The sequence below is a fragment of the Rosa rugosa genome, chromosome 2 (genome assembly GCF_958449725.1).
Source record: "Rosa rugosa chromosome 2, drRosRugo1.1, whole genome shotgun sequence".
In the NCBI taxonomy this organism is placed as follows: Eukaryota; Viridiplantae; Streptophyta; class Magnoliopsida; order Rosales; family Rosaceae; genus Rosa; species Rosa rugosa.
In genome coordinates, this window is record NC_084821.1 from 28,878,309 (window position 1) to 28,889,590 (window position 11,282).

Below are 11,282 nucleotides of genomic sequence, written 5' to 3' on the forward strand. Positions count from 1 at the left end.
GGATAGAAAGAGTTGAGTTTAATGAAGATGGGTGTAAATTAACAATTTTTGCCAAGTTCATGAGATTTCCACAATTGTAAATTTGAAGTGTAAATTGAAATTACAGCTAAATTTAAGAGGTATATAAGTAACTATGCTACTTGCTACTGACAAGGGATTTCAACATATTCAAGTTGAAGGAGACTCGAATCCTTACAAACAGCCTCAAGTTCGTTGTTCTTTTGCACATTTTGAGGGAATCAAATTTCGCAAACTCCTTGACAGGCCTTGGCCATAATCGACATATCCCTTTGGCATCATTCTTTGCTTTTAAGAGCTTATCTGCCATGTAGTTTGACTCTTTAGGTCTAGTTGTTTGTAGCCTCTTGTTTTCTTCTGTAAACGAAAAAGAAAAAGAAAAAGACAAAAGAAAAAAAAGAGTAGGTGATAAATCGCCTCCAATTACAAAATCAAAGCAAAGAAAAATTTAGTTGCAGTACATTTAACAACCAAAAAACAATAACATTGTTGAAACTTGGATCAGCTTTGATTTTAATACCCTACCCTTCGCAGATCCAGACAGATCAGACTTACAATTGAACTGTCGTCTCTTTTATCTTCTCTTGAATCAAATAAAAATTGAAGCAAAAAATATATTGCTACACATATTAACAGATGATCAACCAGATGGGCAAAACAAACCGGTAATTATTGAATATTGCCACATAAAGCATTTCCGATGTACTTAAAATTAATACATCTATTCAACTGTACATCTCTATAGACTTGTGAAGCCCTCCAAGCCAGTCATCCTTTAAATGCGGGATCCTCAATCAACCGAAGAGTTTGTTTCTGCAGTCTCATCCTCACTGAAGCTAGATGGCATCTCCATGGCAGTTCTAATATATGCACAACGGAGTCAGAATTGAATCAATGTATATTGATGCAGGATGCAGAACATTTGCACCTAAAAAATATAAAAAAACAAAGGATGCTCACACCATAATAAGTGATGCTCTGCTCAATTTAATCCTCAAAAGGAATTACAATTAAAAGACAATAAGAATTATATTAAGCTGACACAGTACTGAGGACGTGGGACACCATTCCTCTCTCATGCATCTAACTTCGTGTAATTGTCCAAAGAAACAAAAATCTAAATTTGTGTAAAAGCTTTTAAAAAGTGGTTGATGAATATTCTAATAAGTGACAAATCCCTTTATACGAAAACCAAGGGGCATAAGATCAACTCATCAAAGTCAAAAGCCCTGTAAAGAGGTTGTTTGATGTTAAAAAAGTACAAAATACCTCTAATTTATTCCTAATATTAGCGTGTCCATCTATGACATCTTTCTATAACATTGATACTTCAAAATCAGTAGCTAGACTTATAACAGGTGACATTGCTTATATATGTTATGGGGAAATATGGCCCTTTTGCATACTTAAACTGAACAAGTCAATAGAAAAATATAAAGCCACTTTTTAAGAAGAAAGAAAAGAAAATACAAAGGAAAAAGAAAAGGACATAACTTTACGGAAAAACAGGTACACAAGTATATGCAGAAATGCAATTCATAGGATGACAGATTACCCTTTAATCTGATTTTTACGCTCTGGAATTTGAGAAAACGGCACACTTGTTGCATAGTCTTGGTGAGGGAAATTAACTCTGCCTTGTTTTCCAACCTTCATCAAAAGGAAAAAGGCTGTCAGTAAAAAGCAAAAACCTCCGTACATAAACAAGTAATGGTATACGGAAATCTATTAGTAGGTAAGTGTGCCTTGCATATGCATTGAGATATAAACATTGCCCCACCAAAATTCAAACTCACCGCCACTTCATCTGTCATCGTTGCTCTAAGTGGATTGTGATAATCTTTGACTGCCTTACATTCTCCATCAACTTTCTCCTCCTGGCAGAAGTAGATATTAGAAAATAGTCACAAGCCAAGGACTTTATATATCATAGTTATACGGCAAAGAGGAGTACCCGTGGGATCATCGTAAATAGTCCTCTCTCTGTGTCATGAGTTTCGGAATGCTTAACTACAGAATTTAAAGCCTTTGACTTAAAGTAATCGCTTCTTTGGCCAATGTTGGGACTACAAACTTTATCGGACTCATTTGACCATGGCTCTGTTGTCTCACTAATGATTTTCCTACCACGGTGGCCATGCTTAGAGCTCATTCTGTTCTTCCTATTGCCATTATAAGCAGACATTCCTCCAGGAAATGCATCATACATATCCAAGGAAGAGTTTTTGCCAGCAGAAGAATTGATATCTTTAAGATAAGTGGACTTTTGCCTCAATTGCTTGCGAGATTTCCTCTCCACCATATCAACCCCATGCATTATACCACGATTTTCCTGGTGCATATACAAACCCTGGGAACTCAACTTGGAATTATATACTTCATATCTCTGCAAGGCCATCAAAGGAGGAAAGCATATCACAAGAGGGAAGGGAGACCTCAACAATGTCAAGAGTGTTAATAACTTAATATGCATTTCATTTAAAGATTCCAGGTAAAAAAAAAAAAAAATCAACAAGTAAATTAGCTCTCCCACGTACTTGTTACATCTCAGAAACAACCATAATATTTTAAATCATACAGTGTTCCCCCACTAGATACGCCAAAATATTACACAAATATGTCTGTCCACTTACAGTGCTTGGACTTGGTTGCCTTTTTACTCCAGATGTGTCAGGGGAATCAAGACCAGCAGCATCCCCACCAATTGATGGTTCTGCAATAGCATTGAACAAAACAGAGTATAAGTCTACTGTACAACACATAATACATCTAAACATGTGTATATTATATGTACGATATACATGCACACATATTCAAATGATGATCCTTTTCTTTTCCGAGTTCAAGTGGTTTAGATTTGGGTTACTCTGATTGGGTACTCAAGATATTGTGCTAGTCACCTCCACCTAGTTCACTCAAACTTCATATGAAGATATACTGAAGAATGTGAATAAAAGTAAACCATACTCAGCCTGAGACTTACTACAGAACAGTTCTAAGGGAACTAATGAGCAGCTCTGTAACCACCATGTATAAGACGAGAAATCCTGAGTAGGGTTTGGTGCAAAAATGAGAATTATAGCAAAAGAGACTGATGCGATAATAAAATTAGAGCAAATTGGTTTTCTTTTTCTTTTTCTTTTCTTTATAATTATTATTATTATTATTATTTTCTTAATGCTCCTCCATCCCTTCACCCAAATCCAAGCTCCTTTCCCCATTCCATTCTTTGTATAGAAAAAATTGTCTGTGACATCATATTTCCATGACAAAGATTGACCTTCCCTAACTTGACATATTTTAGTTTAGTTTTAATTTTGGTTTATGAAATTTCATTAAAAAAAAAAAAAGTCTTTATGTCGCGTTACAGAGGACCTCGTTTAAAATAAAAAATAAAAAAAAATCCGCCGTCTGGGGGCTTTACCGGGGCTAACTGGATTTTATACCATAAACGACACTCATTCGGTTAAAATCAAACGGAGACAGCATTACAAACAGAAGCGAATTCTTAAAGTGGAGCAAAGATAGTTCTAAGAGCTAGAACAATATAATTCCTGATAACCCTAGGTTAAATAAACACCAATCCCCCTAACTTACCATAGTATTAAAGTAATATCCTTATTTAATTCTACTTTGCATCAAGCCACCTCAACTCGTCGACAGTAGCCATTGCTAAGCCGTAAAAGAAGACCTAGACATCAGTGACCATAGGTTTATAACAGAGGAGCGACAACTCACTTGTAAAACTAGTGTTCTACAAAAGCATACTACCTAGAAAATGGGTAAATGTGCAATGCCAGGAGAGATGAAGTGAAGGCAACGTGAACTTCAAAATGTATTAATAATTAGAAAAAAAAAAAAAATACAACGTGAGAGAGAGAGAGTTTTAATTATCTTCAGTAAAACCTATTTGTATTTGCAAGTCTAAAAGAAATACAAAGTTCATGATTCCACTAACCATCCTAACTCCTAATGTAATAGAACATAAGAAAGATCCAACTGTTGATAAAAGCCATCTATATAACCAATCCCAACTAGTTTCATCCTATAAAGACAAATAATCAAACCTGATCAACATACAGACCAATGTAGAAGAACAGAAGAAACAGAAAGATCTTAAAATTCTGAAGAGATCAAAGCCCAGAAGGAGGTCTGAATCTACTCTTCCCCAAAGATCGTCTGCCCCAAGCTAATATTGATCTTCAGAAAACCTTTTGTTCCTCTCCATTCAAATTAACCAAAACACAACTAGCATCATGGATCCCCTGAAAAACATAGCCTTACTAACATACCAGAACCCATTACAAATAGAAAGAAAAGCACAGCACAATGGAACCACCCAAATCACATTAGCCTTGCACTAAGCAACTTCCACCGGACATAAAGCAATTGATCAACATAGAAACACATGACCAATATTGGCCGCCGCTCCTGCGCCCACCTACGGCATTATGCACCCATGAGGCAAAAGACAACATTATTACCTGTTTAGATTGTATCACATGATCTTACAGTTTCATGCACGATGATCCAAGGATGGGCCCTAACATTAGGCAGGACTGCTTCCAAGATCATACCAGAGGGTACAAATGTAGCGAATCAGAATCCTCACTCAGAAAAACACCCAGACAGAACTCAGAATTACACAAAAAACACCTGAAAGATTCTAGCCTCCATCTTCTTGCATTCTCCTGTAGCAGGATGGAAGCAAGGATTTCCAGAAAACATGACATCGAAGATAGTTCCCCCATTACAAGCATCATTTATATTCCTGCCAAAACCAAAATCCCAACTTATGGGAAAAAAGAAGGGTCAACAAAGCTAGCATTGGTAGAATTGTGATACCTCGACAAATTACAAAGTCCATGGAACAAATTCATCAAGATTTATACTCCTCCGGAACTGTCCCTAAGTCTCCAGCCATCAATTCTACGATCAACTGACATCACACAGAAGATTCAAAGCCTCGGGATATGTCTCTCTATGGACTTCAATTTGAACACTCAAAATTCTGCCACCCATTTTCATTGGTTCATATTTATTCCAAATTACAGCATGCCACAAGGTCTTCATCCCGAAAGGAAGTTCCAAAGCCATACAGAAAGGTTAAAAAGCTTTGCTGTTTACAATTGGATTGCCTACCCCCAGAACTGGGATACATCTCTCCAGACTTCCGCTTGAAGCCTTCAACTATTTTTGCTTCCCGACCATTTCCATTGATCCACATCTATTCCAATTACAGCAGGTCCCCAAGGGCTCTTTACAAATGGCATCTCCAAAGCCACTAAACAAGAAAAGCTTCAAAATCTCTTGCTTCTTACAATAGACTATCTACCTCCAGACAACTCAACTCTTTATTTGAATCACGAGGCACTAAAAATGCTCTGTTCTGTCTTCCTCTACATCAGCCCACGAAAGTTTATTTCCAGATTTTCCAATTTGTCAGCCACTCTTCATACGGAATTCTGAACAATTACTAAAATAGTAGGCATGCTTCCATAAGTAGACTGGTCAATTTGCCTCTTTCGAAAGAGTAGCCTTCCAATTGTGCAATCTTATTTGTACCTTTTCAACAGCCATATCCCACATGTCAGGTCCTCATATTTCCATCTTTGGGAGCCCGACACCCTTCTTAGAAGATCATGGTTGGCTGGCTGTGCACCCAAAAGAGATCCCGCTACTCAACTTCTGCTGCACCTTACAGGTTTAATCGCCTGTTGACACACAGTTCTTGATCTGTGTTTCACCATGGGCCAAAAGGTACACCCATATACTTCATAGGCACAAGTTCCACCATCCTACCCCATAGCCCATAGAACTTATACGCTCTCCACATTGCTCTATTCCAAGCTTATGCCCGATAAAGAACATTTCTATTAGTTCTGTTTTTCTCCATCAGAAAAAACTTCGTTAAAGACTTAGAGAAGTAAAAAGAGTGAACCAGGAGTCCACTGAAAGTAATTTGACTTGCTAATGACTCATTCATTGGGCAAAGAAATTTAGAAGTTGTGTAGTTGGGTTGTATGTTCTTGCTACCATGTGTCTACGGTTCTGAATGACTCATTCATTGGCCAAAGAAAATCTTAACCCAGACAAGGCACAAACGTAGTCAGTGAAACAAATTAAACCAGCTCTGCTCATTTTGGAACTATATAATCTGCAAATGGCAGGTATCTGTATCTAGTAGAGCCACACACAATGATAGAAACATGATTCCCTCTGTATCGACACTTTTTCCTTTCCAAAAACTATTCCTCGTATACAAACACACACTTTTTCCTTTCCAAAAACTATTCCTCGTATACAAACACACACCTTTTCCTTTCCAAAAACTCAACACACCTTATCCTATGAGGAAAATTTTGTTTATTATGTAGAATTTACAAACACACACTAAATGCCAGTGCCCATGACCATTTGGTCTAGAGGCACAAATCTCTCCTCTAAGTAAACTCTGACTCTTCCTGCAATTATTCCAATTTCCTCCCAACTACCCATGTGCTAAGATTTAATTCAGAACTCAAGCCCTTGTTAGAGGGCTAGTATATGTTAATCACACTTCCAAAAGCCCAAGTTTTACATGAATTCATCTGGCAGGAGCTTATAACATAAAACATCGAATTCACTTGAAGGCTCTGTTGAAACAAACTGAGAAAAATTACAAATGTGAACCAGAAATCCACACAAGGAGCGTACTGTATGAGAATGAAAAGAAAACAAAGCAGAGAAACTTAGAAGCTGACTAACTAACTATTCACTGCCTTCTAATTCCACAATGCAAGACATGCTTGAAGTTAATATTTCCGTAGCTTTGCAGAATGCCAAGCCAAGAGGCAAGACTATAAACATCAGCCTTCCATATACAATAGCTTGCATAATCGTCATTAAAGTGTAATAACATGTCATGCACTTTAAAAGTCTTGTTTCAATGCTTTTACTCAAATTGGCAATATCTACATTATCCATGCACACAGCAGATAAACAAATTTTGTAGTAAAATACTTGAGCAACAAGATCTGATACAGTAATCAGGGAAATCAGAAAATATTTATGACTCACCTTGCACTGGATCCATAATCGGGGATTCAAATGCACCAGGAGGAAGTGGATCAAATTCTACTCCTAATGGAGGACCATCCTCCCGAAAATGCCTCCCAAGTTGCCTCTTAACAGCTGTAATAGCAGCATTTTCTATTTCGCCTTTGACTTTCAAATACCCTGAGGGCTTATATCCCATGTTTTCTGCGCCCTTCGTATTTAAGGGTGAAAAGACCCCATTATCCGTTACGTATCTAGATGTTTCCATATCATATGGATCTTCAGTTTGAGTAAGAAACCTATCTTGTAAAGATGAGCTACTTTCTGAAGATGTATTATCCATGCTAACTCTTTCTGTATAATGAATCCGATGCTCACGAGTGAGATCTGCGGGTGGGAAATCATACCCAGAAAGCCTCCGACTTTCAACCTCCCTAGGATCAACGTACCTGTACTCTCCATGTTTAGTGCTACCACATGAGTCTTGCCCAAGTCCACTAGCGCGATCCTGAATAACACCACTTGAACGATCTTGCCGTCCATTAGCATATGTTTCATCTCTAGACAATCTTTTGTCTTTTAACCTTCTGTGGCAAAACCATCCAGATATCTGCTTTTCTGACAATCCCAACTCCTCAGCGAGTTGTGATTTCATTTCCTCTGTAGGATACTTATGCTCTGCAAAAAGTCAATATACTTTTCCTTGAGAATTATGAAGATTGAAAACTGAGCAAGGTTAATAGGAATATGAAAAGAAAGGGTTCTCACCATTATAAAATTTCTCCAAAGCCATAAGCTGGGCTGGTGTCTTGAGTACTCTTTTCTTATTATCAAAGGAAGTTTTATTCTCCTCTGAATGAACATCATTTGACTCTGCACATCAACCACAAAATCAAAGAGCTATACTAGTCACAAAATGAAATAATAGTACATAAAGCACATGAAGACATATTTGCTACACAATCAGCTAACAGGTACGGATATAATATCCCATTTAAATGTCAAACAACTAATAGTTTTGTGGCATTTGATGGCAAATAATATGTACATGAACCAAAATAGGAATAGACAAAACCACAGTTTTAGGTTAAGCCCAAGGTTTAAAATATTGATCATTCCAAAAATAACTGATACTCAATGTTATAAATTATGGTTGGATTAATCATTATTGAGACAATTTCTACTGCTATGTTATTTAAAGGATCATTTATGTGCACATTCGATGATACCCTCAACATTGGGGAAAATTCTATAGATGACAAGTCCATCAACATCCAAAGACACTTCCCCTGCAGTTCAGAAGTAGACGTCTGTCCATCTACTAGCGTATAACAATGGAATCATGTTATAACACCAACATAGTTTGAATTACAATAGTCAACATGATAGTCATTTTGTTCTTTTGAGTTCCCTACTGCTTCTCCTTGGAAGTGATAGTCAGTAGATGTGACGTAAAGCAAGTATTTGAAAAAATTCTCTAGTTCATTCTACACCACACCGCTCAAATAGAGCCGCAAAGAGCACATGATGCATGGTAATTTCCCAAATAAACTTATAAGGACCAGCCAGACAAGAAACTAAACTTTGGTGGTAACCCAGCTTTCCAAATAAACTATAGGACCAAAGGTTATGGTTGGATTTTCTAACAACGAAAGAAAGGACATGCAAAAAAAAAAAAAAACACAGAACCCTGGACAGCCCTAACTCTATTGTCAGAACACAAACAACATCATTAATGCATGATGTCAAATTGTATCATTTCTCTATCACTTACATACCTCCTAGAAACCTCACATTAGGGATAGAAGAAAACTAATGAAAAGCTTATAACCACATTACGAAGGAGAACCTATAACTCTTTTGTCTTTTTCCTTTTTATGTGTTTGTTTATTTTTAAGACGAAACCAGATCTTACAGTCCAAAAAACAGACTCCCAGGATAACACCGAAGATTAGGAAATAACAGTATAAAGGAAGACTCGAAAAGAATTTAGTTTTGTCCACCACCACAGACTTGGTAAAAGGAGAAAAATGAGGGTGCCATGAGGGGAATTAAAAGTTGCGACCATCCAATACTCAGGAGTGCCAACCATTCAAAAGCGATCCAAATATAGATTCCAGAACTCCTGACAGTTATTCTAACAATAATCCTCTCATGGATAACTTTCTTCATTAGTATTACCAAAACTGTGGGTATCCACACACTTCTTTGGCGACAATAGGTCATAAGCTAGTTGTTTGTATTGATCTTCTAAATGATAATATAAAATGGTGGGAAGAGTATGCAATTCCTTCCCAACTAGGTTGCAGGACTCTTTAATAAAATATTCCATATCCTAGATTAACTGAACCTCTCCAAAAGAAAAGAAAATTTGCAAAATCAGTCACCAAGTCAGTTATAAATACACAAATTGGAAAGTTAGAAAATGATCCCTTGTAATAAGAGAAATGAGCATGATTATCGAAAGGCTGCACCTTCCAACTCTGCAACTTTTGTGAAGGTCACAGCTAAAATGGTTAACTAAACACATTGAACTCATAATTGCACAAACATACAAAGAAGTATATACTGCATACTTTTGTATATTCAAAGCATACCCAATTTACAAAAATAGCAGGGCCAGACTCTTAAGGACGGGCACACTTATAAAATACAGTCTTGAAGAAGTCCCTTCAAGGGGTACAAGCCTATTAGTCAACTGTGCCCATGTTGTAAGGCTGGTTTATGAACGTATGTTGGTGGTAGTTGCATGCCTTACAGCAACCACAAGCTTTTTCCTTGTGACTGTTTTTTTATTACCATCAAAACAGTTAATATCGCCACCCATCCATTTCAAAATGCCTCAAAACTTACAAATGAGTAACTACTATTTTCTAGAAAAATTTACGTGATACTATCCACCCTTACCTCACTTTATGATATAGTATAGTATCTAAACCCCCAAACTGGTTGTATTTCTGTGTTTGAAACAAATTGCCATCTGAATCATGGGAAACAGATGAGATTTGCTAGCGGAGACGAGACGAGACACACGGAAGGAGAAGAAAACCAAAGAATTTATTGGAAATTTCGTTCATTCAAGCATTGCCTAAAATCTCCACTATATAATCTCTGTGCCAATTAATATATAAATTTAAAAAGTAAACCCTAAGGCCGAAACCTTAGTGTGTATAAATAATAGAAAATGTAGGAAGCCTAAGCAAATGAATCATGAGAATACATTACACTCTAATAGCATAGCATTGGTACTCAGCAAAAACCCCAGTGTTTCCCCGAAACCAACCACCCAATATTCGAAATCCGGGGATGCAAATCAAAATCCCAACAATCCGATGCGCACGAAATTCACAATTATCGATGAGGAAATAGAAAACCCACTATCTGAAAATTACGATAAATCGGATAGAAGAAAAGCGAGAATACCTTCCATGGTGTGAGGGAGGGATTTTCTCCGGTGATTGACTTGTATCCTCGGCCTAAACTGCGATAGCCATTCCTCGACCAGCTTGCCCAGATAATCGCGTCTGCATGACCCAATTCAATTCTGATTTCAGAGATGACCAAAAGATTCAATTTTTTTTTCCTTCTCTCTCTCTTTAATGTTGTTTTGTCTTCGCTTGTTCTTGTTCGTCCAAATACAATTTCCAACCAAAATAAATAAAACTTTCACGGGTTTTTATTTTTTGTTTAAATAAATCCAGAATATGTATCTATACAAATGTTTTTTGGTTAATGACTCTTCTTCTTATGTTATCTTTTTCTATAAAAATGTTTTTTTTTTTTTGTATATTAATAAATCATGGGCATAACTTGGCTTAAGGATGGTTATAGTAAGATGAGTTTATTACATATAAGTGCATCTTTGAATGTTTTTTTAGTCATAAGGTCAGCAACTAGTTTTTTTTCCCTCATAAGGCCACTAGATTAAAAAGGGTTTTATATTTTGGATATTAAAAACCTAACATATTTACATAAATGTCACTAGAGTAAAAAGTCAACAATCATTCTCTCTCCTCTCTGGTGAGGTCTCCGGTCAACTCCAGCGGGTCTCCGGCGAACTCCGCGCGACCACAAAAGGTACTATCACTAGCACCAAAAGCTACTGTGGCTAACAACAAAAACTACTCTGATGAGGTTTCCGGTAACCTCCGGCGAGGTCACAAAAGCTACTGTCACTAGCAACAAAATCTACTCTGGTGAGATTTCTGACAACCTCCAACGAGATA

General features: G+C 37.0%; 1 protein-coding gene across 1 annotated transcript; it reads right to left on the bottom strand.

Moving 5' to 3' along the window:
- Positions 1–454: 454 nt before the first annotated feature.
- On the bottom strand, positions 455–10,706 carry LOC133731553 (uncharacterized). The gene is made up of 8 exons (XM_062158919.1): positions 10,480–10,706; positions 7,825–7,929; positions 7,078–7,734; positions 2,652–2,731; positions 1,973–2,404; positions 1,815–1,895; positions 1,574–1,668; positions 455–878 (listed from the first exon to the last, which is right to left on the bottom strand). Exons 1-8 carry the CDS (start codon positions 10,484–10,486, stop codon positions 809–811), a joined length of 1,527 nt encoding a protein of 508 aa, XP_062014903.1. The 5' UTR covers positions 10,487–10,706; the 3' UTR covers positions 455–808.
- Positions 10,707–11,282: the final 576 nt, after the last annotated feature.

Excerpts from the sequence above, each read along its gene's own strand:
- LOC133731553 (XM_062158919.1), bottom strand. Across the intron at positions 7,735-7,824 it reads TTTGGAGAAATTTTATAATG|AGCATAAGTATCCTACAGAG; the intron begins GTGAGAACCCTT and ends GACTTTTTGCAG. Across the intron at positions 879-1,573 it reads CGTAAAAATCAGATTAAAGG|AACTGCCATGGAGATGCCAT; the intron begins GTAATCTGTCAT and ends TGCATATATTAG.